The following is a 19,504-nucleotide window of genomic DNA, read 5'->3' as shown; positions in this document are numbered from 1 at the left end:
ATTCCCCAATTCGACTTCAAAAAGAGAAATATTCCTGCAGGGAGAGGGGACTTACTCGAATGGATCATAGCAGGGTGTCTACTAAAACATGGCCGAACATCAGTACTTTTTCAGCGCATTCCCAAAACTTTCAGTACCTCCTCGAGAGTAAAAGTTCAGTACTTTTCCGGTACCTCCAATGGACAAAATTCGAAAAATTTTAAGAATTAGAAAATTTCAGCTAAAACTAGTCTAAATGCATATTCTGAGAAAAATTCGCTCTCAAATTCCGATGTTTAAGCATCAAAAGGTCACTTTGAACTTTTTTTTCCGCCATATGGATCCATGCAATTTCGAAACTTCAAACGCGCATTTCTCGAAATAGCAAAAACTGCCTTTATGCGCCTTGTTCTCCAAGTTCCTCAATTAGAGCTAAGTAAATGAATCGAATTTGAATTGTACGTTGACTTTATACCATCTTCAAATGCGAAAAGAACGTTATGAACTTCCTAAGGTTTGCCATCTTGTCACCAGGAAAACGATCAATTTCGGTGCGCCTTCGTCATTAGATATAGGCATCGCCGACAGTCATGAAGCGCGAATAGCTGTATCCAGGCGTTGTTCGCGAGGCGAGGCAGGATATAAAGTCCTGAAGGATCTCCAAGGAGAATTTTAAGGGATTACAACAAAGAGTATGGAGCGATTTCGAGGAGGATTTTGAAGGGAAAGACTTGGGACATAAAACTACCTACGAAGAAGAGAAATTATGAGGGGGAAACGCGAATGGGCAAGTGAGTTTTGGCCGACGCACATAAACAGTACACCGTGGAATCAAAACAAGGATAAATGACAATCAACAGAAGCTCAGAGAGGGTAGGCTCGAGCCCTGAAACACAGCGATACTTCGGGTCGCCGTGTCATGAGGAAATTATGGCGCTGTTGTCACGGAAAGAACCGCAAGTCTGGTTACAATCCGAGCAAATTTAGAAGAAATGCAACGATTCGGCAACAGGGCAGCGCCGAGAGGGGAGCCTGAGTAGGTTATGCGGGAGATTTTGGAACGGATCTTGAGTTGTGCGGGTGGCATGCCAAGCCGGGCACGGCGCGCCTGGGGACTCGATGCCTTGTTGTCGCGCGCTCCCTCAATTTCTAACAAGATGAAGGAAGGTCCGATAGGAATCACCCTGAAGTTTTGTTTGGAAGTAGGATTAAATTTTTTCGATTTGTGACCAGAAAAATAATCCATTGGTCATTCACACAAGAATTAAAAAGACATGCATATCAGGGGACAGCGATTTGATCGGGTATAGCATAGACACGGTTTTTCATACCATAATCTGTAACATTACAGCCTGTGATAAAGTTATTTGATAAATTAAACGCCTAAAGACCATCAGTGAGCTTGGATCATATAACTATCACACTAGGAGCAAAAGGCGCGATACAACTATTTCGACTCCTTTGTAGCTTAAATTGCATACCCTTGAAAATGAAGGCAAAAAAGCTTTGGCAACTTCTGGACGCAGAACTTAGGAGATTTTTTCAATATTTTCTGAGTCTTCAAAAGTTTTCGAACATTTCTACGTCGTAAATCATGAAATTAGTCTTTCTGAACCTTTTCAAGTTTTTCTAGATCAATTTTAAGAAAATTCTCCGATTTCCGCGACAGCATGTGATGATTCTGCTATTTTTCCTGACTTTTCAAGGATTTTTATCACCTAATTTTTCCTGACTATTCTCCATTTCACGGGAAAAAAAACACATTGGATCTAGAGTTAAGACTCTTAAAAACATCGACAAGAAAAAGTACTCTTGATTCAATCAGAATCTAGCTTAAATCAAGAACCAAGCCTCTTAATTTAAGCGGATTTCGTTTTGATTCAAGCAAAAATCAAATTGAATCAAGAGTATTTTTTCTTGTCTATGTTTTCAAGAGTCTGGACTCTAGATCCAATGTGTTTTTTTTCCAGTGTTTCCATGGCTGTGACCACCTTGCGGGACGTTCGGAATTTTCCAAAGTTTACGTCCCTCCCATCAGTGTTACGTTATTTGGACCGCGTTAAACAGAAAGGAACCAAGCCACATCAGCTATTGCCAAATTTAATCGGCTGATTAAATTTCATACATGAAAACAGTTGTGCGGATTTTCGTGCAAATTTCAGTGAATTTTCTCCATAGTGCGAAGCACATTCCTTAACATTTTCAAAGGGATCCGCACAAACGTTTTCTCGTAAAAAATTAAATTGCCCAGTTAAAATTGTCAATAGCTGATGCGGCTTGGTTCCTTTCTGTTAAACGCGGTCCATTTATGAATGCATCCGAACTTTACAAGTTTTCTGGCTCGCCAGACGCCCTGATTTTCCCTCTATACGTGTCAGGAACGACGTGAAAGAGGCCAATTTCGAAAAAGCGGTTTACTGGGCAACGTCGGTTTGGCGGTCGTTTCCTGGGGATGTGCGGTGGGGCGGGATTTCGGGGACGCCGCGCCTGAGCGAAGCTCGCAGGAGCACTGCGGAGCGCCCGGGTCTCGGATCCCGACTCGGAGTGTCGGGTCGGAGCGAGCTCAACGTAAACGAGGTTAACTCATTTTCAATATTGATTTTTCCCGGCATTTGTCTCACGACCTCCAAAATCCTACCCGACATATATTTTCCTCCCCGGAGCCCGGTCGCGGCTCGACCTTCCGACTTCGCGCCTTCGCCGCCTCCGCCGCGCCCCCTATTGCCGGATTAGACAATCAGGAGACTGATTCAACGTTAAGTCCCTTTTTCGGAGCAGTGCTGCCATTCCAGTTCCGTCTAAGTTCCGGGATTCGGAACTTCTTGGTTACAATTTCTCCCACTCCGAGACCGTCAAAAGTTCCGAAAAATGCAAAAGATCCGGAACGAATTCGGGAATTTTGAAAGTTCTGGGGAAAATTCCGGAAAATCACAAAAATTCCGGAATTGGGAGCTTTTTAGTTCCAATTTTTCCCACTCCATGACCGTCAACATTTTCTTTCAGATTTTATCAAAAGCTCCGAGAAAGTTCCGGAAAATGCAAAAGATCCGGGGCAATTCCGGTATTTTGAAAGTTCTTCGAAAAATTCCGGAAAATCTGAAAAATTCCGAAATTGAGAACTAGTTCCGGGAAATGGGAGCACTGCCGGAGCGATATGAAATATTCGGGGGTAGCCCCGATGAAATTATTGCAATACATAGTTTGTATACATCGATGGATGCAGAAGAAGAGTCTGAATTGAGGAAGCCCACGAAAATTCGCCGAGCGTGGCGTAGAGCGGTGATTTTAGCTCACTGTCCATTTGCCTTCAATTTTCAGGGTAGGCAACCCGAGCTCCCGTGTGATCGAATAGTGGTATCACTCTCAGATGTCACGATTGCGCGAGGAAGAAAGCAGGTTTTCTTTCTTTTTTTTTTTTTGTGTGTAAAATTCATGTTCGATTTGATTTAGTCCACATTCCGCTTCTTGCGGTTCACCGATCAGGAGTCATTTTGATGAAGGAAGAGGACATGCCGGGAAAAAAACCAGAGGGGGAATACGAAGACTGACCCGTTTTTTCTGTTTTATTTCCTTTACTTTTTTTACTTGACAGGAAGCAAATTCAGGAAAAATGTTATCTGTAAAAACTATATGGGTCGGCAAGCATTCGCCCCTCTCTCATGTACAACGTCACAGTGAGAGCTCAAGAATTCTAGCCCATCAAAAAAATTTCGAGTCCGCCTATCCGCGACACCATTAAATTAGTCTATGCAAATATTGAAACGGGCCGCGTTGGAATGCCAATTTTTTCCGTTATCGATTGAGGAAAACTGAAGAGCCCATTCGGACTGCGCAGGCGCACATCCGTCTGCGTGACGGTAAAAATGAGCAAGTTATGATGGAAAAAAAAACTTTTTTGCGTGCCCTTTTTTCACTCCATGAAAATTTGCGGGCTCATAACGAGGTCAACAGGTAATCCAGTTAGGGGAAAACGAAAAAAATAAAAAAAGTAGAAGGGGAAAAGCAGAGACAGTATCCATTGCGCTGATTTTGTATCCCGGGGGAGGAGACGGGACACTGATGGCTGCAAAATTTACAATTACGTCTATTTTACACGCAGGTTCATAAAAAATGTAATAAATAAGGGGGATGAGGGAAATGATCGTGTTGATACCTTTTGAGGTTAGTTTATAAAAAATGCGAAACCTGAAGGACGCGGGCGGCGGTGAAGTATGGAAATGATGATTACACTCGCGAAAAGGCGAGTCATAAATAAAACTTTTTAATGTTCACTGATCGCGACCGAAGCTATATTATTTAATTAAAACCCATAATTTTCCATTATGTCATTCTCCTAAACAACGCGTTCGCGCCTTTGTGAGTGAGGCAAGGCTGGCGGCGATAATAATGGCCGAGAGCAGTTTGATTTCGCGCTTTCCAAGTCCGAAATTAAAGTTCGGGCTCCGCTCGTTCCCACGAATCCCTTTCTCCTCGTTCGCCTTGTCGAAAATTTTCCCTAAAATTGCAGCTTCCAGTTGTGGAGGTAAAATATTTCTGACCAATATTCCCGCATCAACGTTTAGAAGGTGAATTATATAAAATTTGCATAAAACATTAACTATCGTTTGGAATCTCCCTTTCACCGGGTGAAATTCAGGATCAAAATTTTAGGCATATCTCTGATGGCATTCTCTTTTTCCGGAGCTGCTGGAACTTCTAGTAAGAAAAGCGACAGCGGATATGCCTTGATCAACATTCCCGGAAGGTTTCTTCCGTGATACCGGAACCATTTCCATTCCCTTGTCTAGAATTCAGCGGGTCAAATATCTACACACTTACATAAAATGATTGCGCTGCTTATTTTCTCTGGTTGTAGGTTAGTATTTCTACACTTTTTCCGCGAAATGTCAACAAACTGTAGTGCGTGAGACTCTATTCCTCTGATACAGCATTTTACCTATACGGTGACCGATATCACGTAAAAACAAAAACAATGCGTACTTTATTTACTTCCTCTCATCTCGGGATATTATTTTTCACAGTTCATGATATTCCGAGTTCAAAGTCCATGTGGTTTTCTAGGATTTTTTTTGCTTCCACGCGAGAATAGAACTAAACAAAATTAACCTGGTGTAAATAATAATAAAATTAAAATATAATCATGCGAAGAAATTTGAATTTTTTTTCTTGGTCTTATTCATGTTGTCAGATTTTTTCCTGGGTACCATAAAGGCGGAAAGCCGCACACTTCATAATACGGAATTCTCGCAGACTTGGCAAACGGGGCTGAAGTTTCTAATTTTTCAATCGATACAGAAATTGCTATCGTTTCAGATTCGTTGATCGATACAGATGTCGATGATCCAAAACGCGGGCGGGTCTCATATCCCGCAGGCAGCGGTAGCCTCTATGCGACGTTGCCAGATATCGAACTCAAATTCGGACATTTCCGTTCACTCTCAGATTATAAACTTTTTTCCGATATGCGGCAACTATGCCCCAAATATTTGTACAAGAGTGAAACATCAAAATCGTGCCGGACCCCTTTCGAGATCCACATCTTCGGGCCGGACCGACTGACCTCTGATGGTGGAACCTCGATAGCGATAATGACGCCAATAACCATATCAATAACCCTAACCATAAGCACTTCTGCATTCATTATAATATTCAATAACCGGTGAAACCGATCGGCTTATCTTGACGACCGAGTCACGATTCCAGAGCTACGATTCCTCAACCGCGTCGCTATGAGGATCCATGAATGAGGAGATGTGATCGACGAGAGAGAAGAAAAACCTTGATTACGAGGCTGGTCGCGAAAGAGAATTCCAAGACTAAAAAATTAAGCAAGGTGTTTGTTACGGGTGCGTCATCATTTAAAACCCCTCTGCCTTTGTGTCCTTATTCCTAATTTTTCTGTATTTTTGAAGACATTCTCGGAGGTTTCCGGAATTCTTCGTTGTCCCAATACCCTTTTCTCCCGTTTTTCTTATCAGCGGGCCGATTATTGAAATTGATGGACAAAACTATGGACAAAGAAGACATGAGGGATATGGAGGGATCCTGACTAACTAACGGCATCCCACGAGAAACCCTATAGTTAGTCCATCATATTCCCCCCTAGTCATTAAAAACCACTCATTTCAAGCAATAACATTGCTCCATTCTTTCTATGTCTTCTTTGTCTATCAATTTCAATAATCAGCCCGCTGTTAAGTATTATGGACAAAGATAGACTTTCGCAAATGGAATAGAAATTCGGATTCAGAGAGAATTGTGGGATTTCAAAATGAATCAACCAAGCGAAATGCCAGACTGAGAAAGTTATGAGGGTTCAAAGTTGACATTGAAAATATTTTACAAATATATGACGATAAAACGTCTCGTTCGACAGCGATCTATTCGGCCGGGAAAGCTTTGATGCGCGAATTTTCACCGAACGGATCCCGAAGGTTGCCTCCGCAAGAGCGCCAAGGAAACTTCAAGATTCGACCATTTTGCACGCGGCGAACTTTCCCGGGGCTTTCATCTGATTCAGCTTCGATTTCAACCCCAATTCCTCCCCTCGAGGGCGCCCCACCGAGGAGCGGAGCGAATTTGTTTGCATTTGCAAATGAACTAGCTCTTGTCGATTTTGCACTGCTCAGTCCTCTCGTAGTCGCACCGCTGACGAAACGACTTATCTTCAGTTCAAGATGAGCTCTATCGTCGATACGATCATACACTGTATGGCTCACGTGGAAATGAAGTTATGTGTTTTTTCGTTAGCGGAGCGGCGTCGCAAGGGCTTGGAGCAAACCGCGGGAGGACAAAGAGCAGGGAGCGAGGGTTGTTTCGCGCGGAGGGCGAGAAAAATTAAACAAAATCGATGGCTGGCAACGTTCAGGAAAAGGGCTCGGAACCCTTTCGAGCCCGGGGAGAGGGAGAGCGCCAACTAAATTAATATGTAAAAAACGTAATAAATGGAGGGGGTAAAGGCAAAAGATGGGGGCCGAGGGGGTGCGAGAGAGGGGGCGGCTGTGAAAGAGGTATTTATGAACCTTTGAATGCAGGCAGAGCGGGTATGTCAATACGGATCTCGTTGCTCAGGTCACTAAAGGGTTGTCAAATTATCCCGGAAAAGTTTGAGGCTTTTGCTGTATGGGATCAAATTATGAACACGTTACACACCTAAGATCCTATGCAGCCGCTTTATTTCATGAGAAGCGCGACACTAAATTTCGAATTTTTCGACGAATCCTCTCCCGTTGAGGACGTCTTATCTCGACTAGTGTCGCAATCTTGTTTGATCATACTGGTCCCTTCACAGGTTTCTTGAAAGCCTAGACATTGCAGATCAATCGGACTACATTTTGCAATTGGAAGTATTTTTGTCAAATGGAACTAAGCGCCAAATTGAGTTCCTTTTGAGGAATTTGGAATCCCGGATAGCGCGTTCTGTCAAACGGACCTAAGCGCCATGGAAAAGCATTGCGAGTATAGGACGGAATGAGCCCGACGCCCGATTCCGCCGCCAATCCAAGCCCCCCTCTACTTACCTCCTCCGATGGCGCTTCGTTCCGTTTGACAGAAATACGTCCAATTAGGAACTCTAATTCGGGGCTCATTCGCAAAAACACTCATGTGCATAAGGAAATCAATGATACATGCGGTGTTCTAGACTGAGCTGGAAATTGTAGCTCTTGACTGCAAAGTGTAGTCCAATTAGAGAATTTGCCTATTATCTCTATACTGTCTAGATTAAAATGACGATATACTCTCTCCCTATACTGGTGATATAAAAACGCAATCTAGGCGTCATAACGAATGACCTCTGAAATTATACGAAAATATTAACGAAGCGGCATCAGGGGGGTGAAGACGTCGGTGAGGGCGGCGAGGAGGCTGAAATTCCGCTGAAATTTTCAGCTCGGACCTGGGCCCTTCGGTGCTCGTCCAAGTGCGAGAATCCGCTCTCCGCATCTGGGAAGAAAAATCGACGGGCTTAAATATACCTACACTCGCATACATATTTAATACGGGGGCGGGGGGGGTGGGGGGGGGGGGATCCCGCGCCTTTGAGCGCCGTTGACTCGCCAGAGCGAAAGGTCAGGAATTTGATTTGCCTCGTGCCGGCTCTATCTTTTTCCCACGTCCCCTCCCCCCTCCCCCCGCGGGGGCCGCCGAGTTTCGCCCTCCGAAATCATAAATTCAGAATTCAATCACCGCCGAAGCACGTAACAGGTAAATAATAACGCCTAGCGCGTTCAATTGCGGAGTCTAGAGCGAGGAGGGGGAGTCGGTGCCGCGGGAAAACGGCACAAGTCCGCGGTGGGGGAAGCGTGTCGATGCGCGGTTTTCGGGGGTCGCGACTCGACTCGTCCTCAATTTATTTGTCTATTTTGTGCGGATCCGCCGAGTCCCGATCCTATTTCTTATTTATTTTCTCATTTTTTTCGACTTCTCCCGCGTGCCCCCTGATGATTCAATTTAATCCCACCGGCCCTTGCGGTGGTCCGGGGTCTTTGGCCGGTGCGCCGCGGTGTCTTGCGTGCCAAAATTCGCCCCGCGGTTCTCGATTTTTTTTTTTTTCCGCGCCCCTCCGATACGTGAACTGCCTTTGTAATCGACTTTTGACACGTATCATTTTTCTCGCGGCTCTTACATCGGTTTACATAAGGCTCGCGGCGCCGGAGACGAGGTGACTAAGTGCCCGGAGGTGTTGGAGTCTCTTTAAAAGGTGCGAACGTCTTGCGCGAAAAAGCGTAATGGGGGCTGTTACGGAGGGCGAAATGAGTAAAAAAACGAGTGGCGGGTAATTTGTACCGACAGGGGGGAAAACAAGCCTCGTTTCCCGCTGATCTTTCGTGTGAAATTTGGCTGAAAGGGTCTTGATGATCCCTGTAACTGGGATCCAAACAGCTTACGTCTGTCACAATATAAAACGGCAGGCCAGTTCCGAGATGAAACTAAAAGAAATCCAGGACATAAAGACCTAGAACCCAACTCTGCCCTTTACAAGAAAATTCCTCCCAGAAAAGGGCATTTTCACCGATTGATGGGCAATGTTACCTTCGGGCAGGGAGAGAAAAAACAAGAGCACAGAATTAACCCGTTATTGGATGAATAATTAATCCACGATTTTGTAGGAGAGAATCTTCACTACGCATCAATATTGGGATTATGTAGAAAAAAAGGAATGTAAAATGTAATTTTTTGAGAAATTTGGAGATTTGACTCCTAACTCCCCCCCCTCCCAAAAAAATACCATATGTTGCTTTGATGCAACTTAATATCAAAGTGCTCTAAAGCCAAAAACTAAGTTTCACTTTCAGGCTGACACTATGTTGTAAAGGGTTAAGAAGAAAAATTCGGGTTCCTTGTCCATCATGTGACAAATTTTAATGAGTTTTCGTGTTTTTTTCGTGCGTCATCGTCATGCTTTAAAGGAGTAGAGACGGCGCTGTTGAGATCTTACTCCATCGTCAGATACGCGCACCTCCTCACGGAATCCATTCTCGTATCGCCTTGCACCGAAATTAAAATCTTCTATTTCGATTGCGCCCGGTGCAACACTCGACTCAAAGGAATGCACTTGGCTTCTCTCAAAGATAGGACCTCGGTTTCGGCTCCCTCTCTAAATATCCGCCCGCGCTCACTTCCTTTACTTTTGAGCCGGCTATTTTTAAGAGATCGCCTGATCAAAGAAGGTCTTCCGAACTCGGAGGATGTAGAGGGTTGTGTTTATGCATAGATTTTGGGGGTAAATATTGATGCCGGGGAATAAAATTTGTCCGATACCCCACAGAAATAAGAGAGAGGCAGGTTTCATCGTGGTCCTTGATGATCTCTGTCTCACAAAACTTTTCGTGATAAGGCGAAACTTGTAAAATTTCGGGAGCCATTTGTAATCGACCGAGTGTCCGATTGGTTTGAAGAGATAGAACGACCCCAGCGATTTATGCTGGTTTTCCCTCTTCTTCAGAGTGACAAGTTTTCTTGGATTTCAAAATCCTCTGACTTTACAATGTTTATCTTTGCTTGATTTCTCAAGATAATGCGTTGCGCAAACAATTCGTCCCGCAAAAAATTAAAAAAATCAAAATTCAACAACTGTAGATGGAGCTTTTGATTATCATTGTTTGATTTATGGGTGCTAATTTTGGTAGATTGAGCGAGTGAGATTGGTGATTAGTTACTAAACTTTGAGCCGAAGGAAAGAGTTTCGAGGTTCCAAGGCAAAATTTCCTGACTTTTAATTTTTTAGATGTTCAATGACTCTTCAGAAACTCGTCACCCTTTTCTTACTCCATTTTCTTACAGCCTCCTGCCAAAAATCAGTAAAAAAGAACGCAGAAGCTATTGCACGATTAACTAGAGGCATTAGGGAGGAAACTGACTCATGACAGATATTAGGGAAATTAAACGCCATGTAAGTGAAAACTTTAATTTCTATGATCATTTGGCAACTATGGTTGAGTAAGGATCCACAGACGCCTCCAATCTTTCGATTTGCGGTTGATCTACATCCACGTGGCTTGATTAAAATTAAAAATCAAATCGATAAAAAACGTAAGACAATATGAATGAACCAACTCCAAACCATATGGCTCTGGAGAATTTGCCTCTTGAAGGAATTGCGTCATCTCAGGATCACTTAACAACACAACCCCTCCCTCGACCAAATACCTAATTCTGGTTAATCTTGTTTTTTGTGGAAAGTAAGCCATTGAAGGACCCAATTTCGAAGATTAAATTTCCGAATATTGACCTTTGCTGTGCAAATTCAACGACCAGCCATATTTAAACGGATCACTTGACATGATTACGAAGCAAACAATTTAATACATGCTTCCCCTTACTTTCAAATTAAACAGGGCAGTAATATTGAAAAATTTCAAATTAATAGTTGTCATGCCCATAGATCGTGATATCTTTATCCAGAGTACTAGAATTATCACTAAATTATAAAAATATCTTATCATTGGCTATGGATATTGCTTAAAGAGCTCGTATTTGGCACCAAAAATACAGTAAACGGATCACAGTTTAAAAAAAAAAAAAAAAAAAAAAAAACTTTAAGTTCAAAACAAACAGTTTTTCGGTGTCAGGTAAATTAGTGGAGAACTGATTATTATTTTCAGACCAAGAGCAGGTTTCGACGGACAAAGAGTTCAAAAGTATCGAAATGGAATACGTTAAACAAAATACTGTCGTGAATCTCCATTTGATCGTCCGAAGATGAGATTGGGCTAGGGGGGATGGCTGGAGGGGGGGGGGGGGGCATAGGCACACGAGTGGAAAGGCGACGGTCTCGGGTCATAGACGAAGTTAACGGTTGAGTTGACACCTTGAAGGAATTTTTTGGAGAGATCGGCTTTTCACCCTTTTGTGGAGGGAAATCCTTTTCGGAGATTTATGAGTGGCGTTTTGCAAAGCCCCTGGAGGTCAAAAAACATTACAATAATGAAACGGCATGTCTTTATGGTGAGACAATCACTTAAGATGTATCTCCAGCGACGCGGAGTGAGAAATTTTTCCGCACAGGGAGCGCTGACCCTGTGTTTTGATTTTTGTGGAGCGATCGCTCTTAGCAGTTGCAGCCACCCTTCCCAGGATTTCTGCTTTCTCTCTCGAATTCAATGTATGACCTTACTTTTAAACTTTCAAAGCTCTTCTCAGGTTTTATACATACCTGAGGTAGATGCGCCGCTAGAACTTCCTTAGTTCAGAATTTGACACATCTATTTTATAATAAATTTCTCGCCGCGGCATAAAAAAACGATGAGAATACGAGAAAAGATCTCAGCGTTGCGACTCGCCGCACAGAGGGATTTTAAGAGAAGTATATAGGATATGAATTTTTAACTAAAGTTGCTTTGGATTTTTGTTAGGTCGCATCATTCATTTTAAGGGGTGCTTTTTGGAGGAAATTTTACACGATGTACGCTGAAGCCAATTTTCAAACCTTTACGTTAGGAATCAACGAAGATGTTCGCTTTTAAAGTTTCTACATCAAGTCCGGCCTCTCCCCACTGTGCACCGGTTCTAGACCGGTTCCATCGGTTTTACTTTCAGCGGAAAATCCTCCATCCTCTTCATGAAGAGAGGTGTGCGGGGATCTTTCGGACTCCTTTTCATTCAAGAATAGGGTCAAGTTTCGACCCCCCCCCCCCTCCCACTTTCCACGGATACACACACGGTTAACGTGTTCCAATTACGTAAGGAGCGGATTAAAAATAATCTCATCGCACTGCTGGCGCAGATCGTGGGCAAGGGATGGAAGATCACTTAGACAAACGACATTCATGAATATTGTCGTAAAACCTTTTCAAATTTATGTCAAACGGCCCGGCGTTGATAGGTGTGAAATGTAAAACAGTGGGACGGAGCAAACCAGTTTTTTCGGAATCTGAGAGGGGGATACATTCGCCTGCGACGTAAAAACGTGAATATGTTTCGATACGGGAGATTTATCTGCGTCTTAATATACTTTGCTTACCCTTTTCGATTTTCTCAGTAGTGTCTTCATTGGCGAGATTTTTTTGAGAGAAATTTGCACGACCGGTGGATGCTTTCTAGGGAGGGAAGCATAAATTAACACCATAAATATACGAACACGAAAACAAAAAGAAATCGTATTAGATCCTAGTTCTTGCATTGTTTTTTATAACAAACATAAGCAATGTCTTTTCCCGTTCAATACTATAAAGAAATTAAATAAAATTATAATACACAATAATATGATTTGAATTAGCAGAAGAACTGTTAGTCGAAGTAATTTGAGAGAAAATCGGCGAAGGTCAGATGAAAGGCGTCTTTTGGCATTTATAAACATGACTAAAGGGCTGACTAAAAAAGAAGACAACTGGCTCCATGACACTTTGCTCCGGGAGTATTTTCGAGTGAGGGATTTGAATTCACTTTGAATATGTTGTTTTCCACACTCGTGAAAAAACGCCACGTATCTACAGCTTCTGAGCCACATTTTGGTTGAATGTTTAGGCGAAATACATTTTCGTCATTCTTTTTTTAATTGTTTTATTTTCTTCATAAGAAATGGTATTTTTCGACATAAATCAAAACGATGAACCCTCCTGCCCAACGATTTATCCTAATTTATTCTCCCAGGACCGCGGCATGAACAAAAGAAATAAACGATTCTCGATTGATAAAAACAAAAATTACCATGAGGTTTCGTAAGCAAGGCTACTTTGCGGGCGCGACCCCACACCCCACCGTGGCTTTGATACGCGGCCTTAAAAACGGTATTTCAACAGGGTTATACAGTGAGACTTGATAACGATTGCTCGTAAGTGAGTATCAACAAGGGTGAAGTTAAAAATTCAAAAAAAAAGAAACGGAAGAAAAAAGTTATTAAAGTTTGTTAAAAAGCGCCGGCTCTCGCTTCGGGGGTGAGAGAGAAAACAAGATAATACGCGTGCGGGAACCGACTTGAAAGCCCCAGGGACACTCTTTGCTCTACATAAATATTAAAACAAATAAAAGAACAAACCTGGGACAGAGATAAAAGCGACATACGAAAACGGAAAAAACCCCAAGACGTGATATATGCGGAGCGGCGTTCCGATGCCGAACCCGGAGTCACTTGTAATATAATTGGACTTTTTAACAAAAAAAAATTCATTATACGTAAGTATTATTTATCGCGGTTCCTTTAATATTAATTTAAACGTATTGCCCACTGGGTTGGCTTCAGTTTCCTCCCGCGATCACGGGGCTGAAAAGTAGGCGACGCTCATAATTAAAAAACGGGATTTGAAATCAACTGAAGTAAGATAAACCGACAGTGGATACAAAATGACTCATGGGAAGTTGTAAATTAAAGACGATGCAAATATTTCAAGAATCGTCCTATCAAAAAGTTATATCAGAATTAAACTCAAAATGAGATTGGGTTGATCGAGTGAGTCCATCCCTGCAGAGGTTGAGTGCGTAAAAAGTTTGAGTGCACAACGGTGGTGGAAATGATGAATGAATAGGTAGTCCGACCGCTACCCAGATAAAACAAACACACCTATAAGTATATAATAATCGGACTGAAACGAAAATGTAAAAAACAAAAATGGGTCCGGAGCCGGACAGTAATTGATCACCAGATATTTCAATTTCGAGAGCTGGATCAAATTCAATTCAACCACCTTGGAACGTTCCAACGTATTTAAACCTGGCGTTGTAAACAGCGATCATTTTTTATTTCTCGAGGAGGCCTGAGAATATAATCTTAATTCGATAGGATTCGTTCAAAGGGGATCAGAACGAGTTGAACAGTTTAATCATTGCTGATATTATTACAGGATCTGGTAACAAAATGAACGAATTGTCTTGATGAACTGATCGAGAGAGCAGGGAATTGCAAGAGCAATGCTAATAATATTTTTTTGGTGTATCGATTTATCAATGTGGTCAAAGGTTGGGTGAATTCATTGAATGATTTAATCGTCTGGCCACGGATTTCATGTTTATTTACGGAGACGCATTTGAACGATGATTAATCAAAACATGTTGTAATTTTTTATAAAAAATTAAGTTTGCCTCAGCCTGCTTCCAATGTTAGATTTTAGTAAGCCGAGCAATTTTGAGTTCACTTCTGCGGTTGAAATAATACAAATAAATAATTAAAATAAATTTAATGATGTTGAGATAACTGAGGCATTTATCGTATAAACGACGTATGAACTTCGAAGTGCTGCTTATATTAGGTATCTCTGTACATCGTTTGTAACAAAAACGAATTATTTTTATGGAGAAATAACGGTAGATTTGTTTAGGAGAGGGGGGTGGGGGATTCTAAGAGGCCCCAAGTCGTTTCGCTGATCACAAAGCTTCAAGTTCCAAAATCTGAGAAGCGGAAACCTTGTATGTTGTTTCTACAAAGACTGGCTTAACTTCCGACGATTATACTTCATTTAACTTTGAAATTGGTTTCAGGCTGAAACCTCGGACCATCAGCTTCATCGTGATCTCATCCCCGCCATGCTAAGGAAAAACCTCTTATCAACAGTCAAGAGTGGCCTAATTTCCTCCAATAAAATGTTTATTTTCAAAGGAAGTTACAAATATTTCCTCTTGAAATTTTCAGATAATTCACATCTGATTGCGAATAAACTTCTCTCGAAAATCGGAGGGTAAATATTCACAAATTCCCCAGAAAATTCTTATATTGTCGAAGGAAATTTTGCAACGTCCGAAAGCTCATACGGCGTTCTGCCTCAGCACGGCAGATCGCTCGGTGCTAATCATCCATCACAGTCGCGTGGTGAGCTGGCGCTGGATTAAAAGACCGGTGAGCGGTGAAAGACGCAACAAATTTGGATAATTGAAACGGGAGTCGGGAACTTAACACCCAAAGGGCCACCGACGCGGGACAAAGGACCGGAGACAGTCGGAGGGGCTCATCCTCGTCCGCGGCGACAAAGGGCCAAAGCGGCTTAGGCCGGAGGTCGCGTGACCGCGAAAACAAAAAAGGGACAAAAAGGGGATAAGTGCATTATTGGGGCGACTCGTAACAAGGAACCGAAGCGATGAGCGCCTTATTAAAAAGCAGGTTCCAGCTTTTATTAAAGGCCAATCCGCGGACGCGACAATGGTCATTATCGTCGAATCATCGCCGTCAACGATGACGTGCGTCCGTGACAAATCGAACCGCTTCGGCGATGAAGCTCACAAGATTTGAGCTTTCACGGAGCGAGGGTCTTCATGCACTGGAAAAAAAGTCGTTTGGATCTAGAGTCCAGAATCTTGAGTCTTGAGAATCTAGAGTCCAGTCAGAACATCGACAAGAAAAAATACTCTTGATTCAATCAGATTTAAGCTTAAATCAAGAACCAAGCCTCTTAATTTGAGCGGATTTCCTTTTGATTTAAGCTTAAATCTGATTGAATCAAGAGTCCTTTTTCTTGTCAATGGTTTCAAGAGTCTGGACTCTAGATCCAATGTGTTTTTTTTTCCAGTGTACCCTAAATAATAATTGTGGCAAAGCCTCCAATAAATTGGGTTACTGACCCAAATGTTGCGGTACAACCACGATTGATTGGCCGTATAATCCAACTAGTTGGAGGAGTATAACTATTTTAGGGGATAACCCCTTACACTTTTTTCCGTGCTACAGTCTCCTGTTTATGGAGCCCATTGAAGTTTGTCCCAGCGCACTGCAAGGGATGCGCATTGCTCAGCAACATTCTCCTCTACCCAGAAACGTCCTAGTAATTTTGATGTATATTATTGGCCTGGTTTACCTATTTGTTGGTGTTTGTTACCGTATCTTTCAGAGGTAGAATTTACTACTGAAGTCTCGGGATATCACCTCAAAATACTACCGGAGGGTATGTATAAATAAGGATTTACCTATCTGCGAAACTCATCTCCCTCCGGGATGTAGACATTCCTTGCAGTGTGCCCATAAATCTAGACCCGACAAGTAGACAAGGAAAAGAGGAATAAAAATAAAGCCAACGAGCGTGCATTTTGCATTCCAGCCACCATAGAGACCCGGAAAGATGTGGTGAAAAACGAGTGGGAGGGAGGGGGGTGTCGAATGCTTGATTGATTTCGTATGAGACACCTCGGCCGAGATTTTTGGGACTCGAGTCAATGTCGGGGCCTTGGCCCCCACAGACATAGACCACATGCTAAGCAGTTGCCCTATTGACCCGCGTCTGAGGTTCGTCTACAGAAATGCGGGGGTCATAGCTCCCTCCCCCGCACCTCTCCTATTCTCGCCTTATAAGTGTGTCTGTCCAAAGCGAAAGGGGTGCCCGACCTACAAAACTGAAAAAGAAATTGAAATTTTTACTGGATCAGTGACGGATTCATCATCTTTGATTAGACTAGCGGAAAGGAAAAGTGATAAAAACATGAGGGGGGAGGGGAAGTCACAAAAGACAAAAAGTATACGTCACTATCCTGCAAAAACCGACCGATAAGAGAGAACTTTCTGTTTGTTAGTTGTAAATTCTACGGATACAGCTGCGTTTGCAGGCAGGAAATTATCTATTAGCTCCCTGAGAATTAATTCTGATTGTGTTTAATGGAAGTTGACTTACCTTTATATTATAAGAATTAAGTTTCACTTTCGGGATTGAGTTGAAGGATGTGAAGTCTTGCCGCCTGGTGAAGATGCCACTGCCATTCATGGAAGAAATATGTCTGTAACAGAGAAAATCACGAAATGATGAGTTGAAGCTTACGACGCATTACAAGGTTTGGAGGTACGCAATAGAAGGAGAAAATGTGGTCTTCATCATCACTTGGTAATTTTTTGGTGAGCCAAAATGTTCCCAAGTCCACTGAGAGCGTAAATATCACAAGGGACTTTTTTTGTACCCTATTAAAATCGGGCCAGGTGGGAGGGGATGAATTAATAAAGGGAGGAAGTCCAGGAGAATGTATATCAAATCTCATTTCATTACTGGAACAAAAAAAATCAGCCGGCAGTTTTTCAGGGGGTGAGGATGGCTACTGATTGCTCGCCGATATTATCTGGTTCAGACGACGAATGCAAGATTTTTTTCCCGAGGGTGCCTCTGCGGGTGATTTTTTCCACGAGGATGCCGGGTCCTCAGTCCTCACCCCCGGTATTTATGGGCATTTTTTATTATTATTTATTGTTTTTTTGTTAATGAAGAGAGGGGTTGATTAACTTCCACCCCAGCCCCCGCGTTCCTGAGCTTTGAGCCTTGCAGCTTATCGTTTGAAGCATGACCTTTTAGGGCTGATTTACTGGATTCGCGGTTGTCGCATGACATTTACTTCTGCGAAGTTGAGAGAAGGGAGAAAAAAATCTTCAATGACAAACAGAGGAAAAAAAGTTCACATGGACGCCATCTTGGCTCTGAAAAAACTCCATTAAATCCAAATAAAGATAAGTAATGATAGAATATGATATCTTCAGCAAAATAAATAAAAAAAAAAGGCCGGAACGCAGAATTTATTCAACGGAAGGGGGACGATGCTTCACAGGTTGCAATTTCAGCGATTGAGGTTATATCAATCTCGGAACTCTATGTTCAAAAACAACGAAACCATCGCGGAGTAATTTTAAACTATTGCAACTTCTTAGGTTCAATGTCTATGACCGATTCAATCGTTTACAATAAACATAGAAGCATATACAATAGGTGCATCGTCAATGCTTCAGGCTCTGGATCTCCAGTTTTTGCTCATTTTATTTCCTGTCAGTTACAGGGTCGATGTTAGACTGCAGTCAATTATCTCAAGCCTAATGCATTTCACATGTCTTCCATTCTTTGAAGTGCAGAACAAGTGCAATGTTAACAAAGGTCTGGCAGTAACTGGAGTCAGTCACCTTGCATGTGCATGTCGCAGCGGTAATAAGATCGAAGTGTATAATTGAGACCCGGTGAAGAAGTAAATATTTTCAGAGCCGAGTGTACGGTCGACTTGCCTCGAGTCGGAGAGTCTCCCCGCCGAAAAAAAGGGAAATAATTCAATCGCAAACCGGAAAGTCCCTCTCGCACGCATGAGCCGTGCGTTTCCACCCTTTGGGCCCTGATAATTACCCTGATCCAGATCCAAGGGAGGGTCTCCAGGCCCCGAACAAACGACTGCTAACAAGTGCGCCCTTTGTCAATATTTATGAGGCTCGCATTAAAAGCGGCCCGGAGAAAAAAATTAACGCAAAGTATCGGTGCTAATGATGCCGGGATAAATTAAAATTCTTAACCCTTTAATTCGACTCGATATGAAAAAAAAAAAAAACTGCACCAAAGGAGGGTCTCCGTATTCGGGAAAAAACCAACCCCTTTGTTTTTACGGCTGCCCAGACTATTCCGACGCCCTCCTCTTCGGCTCCGGGTCGCCAGATGCACCCTGCAGTTCATATTTGCAATCGGGGAAAACGCCGATTTTTCCTGCCATGTGGCAAAGTATGTTCCTCTGGCGTTTTTAATTTGCTGACCGAAAAGTTCACTCTTATTTACGGTTATTTTTTTTCTCCTCGCGGAGTGGGTTAAGCGCGGTGGGCACATTAGACATGATGTGCGCTTTCGTTATATTAAAGCGGACCTCGCGACATAAATTATACATTTACTGTAGAGGAAACGCACCCACACTCTCTAATTGACCTCGTAAATCCCGTGCTCGTGTGCGGTTGGAGAGTCTTGTGCACTTGTGAACATGCTTGCGCGACAATGGTATGTTCAATCCCGGATATGTTACTATTCTTCATAGTCATTAAGAACAGAAATCATCGAAAAATGTTATGCACGCGGGGGGCTTCTTCCGCCTCCCCCTCCCCTCAGTCGGCGTCTTAAGTTTTGAGAGGGCCACTTCTCGGATAAAGGAAACCTAGGTCAAAATTCAGATATTAGATGATATCAGTATACCGTATAGAGACTAAACAAGTCATGCATCGTTATGAAACGATCAACCCATAATTAAACGATTTTTGTTTGATACCTCGATGTTTGCCTACTTCCATAACGGTTCACCTCAGCAGAAATAGCTAGCTTCAACTGAAAACTGAAATTTCGATGAACTAGGTTGCTGATTTTAAGCTGGTATAAATATGATACGTAGCATT

General features: G+C 42.6%; 1 protein-coding gene across 3 annotated transcripts in view; it reads right to left on the bottom strand.

Annotated features, from left to right (window-relative positions):
- The window catches only part of LOC109039439 (hdc homolog, cell cycle regulator), a 298,819-nt gene that overhangs the window by 153,173 nt on the left and 126,142 nt on the right, over positions 1–19,504 (bottom strand). For all 3 annotated transcript variants that reach the window (XM_072296761.1, XM_019054916.2, XM_072296780.1), the window contains one exon: positions 17,007–17,109. In XM_072296761.1, coding sequence (XP_072152862.1) covers positions 17,007–17,109 — 103 coding nt within the window. The remainder of the gene's footprint in view (positions 1–17,006; positions 17,110–19,504) is intronic.

This window comes from Bemisia tabaci, chromosome 1 (genome assembly GCF_918797505.1).
Source record: "Bemisia tabaci chromosome 1, PGI_BMITA_v3".
Lineage (NCBI taxonomy): Eukaryota > Metazoa > Arthropoda > Insecta > Hemiptera > Aleyrodidae > Bemisia > Bemisia tabaci.
The sequence above is the reverse complement of the archived record's forward strand: the minus strand, read 5'-3'. Positions and strand labels throughout refer to the sequence as shown.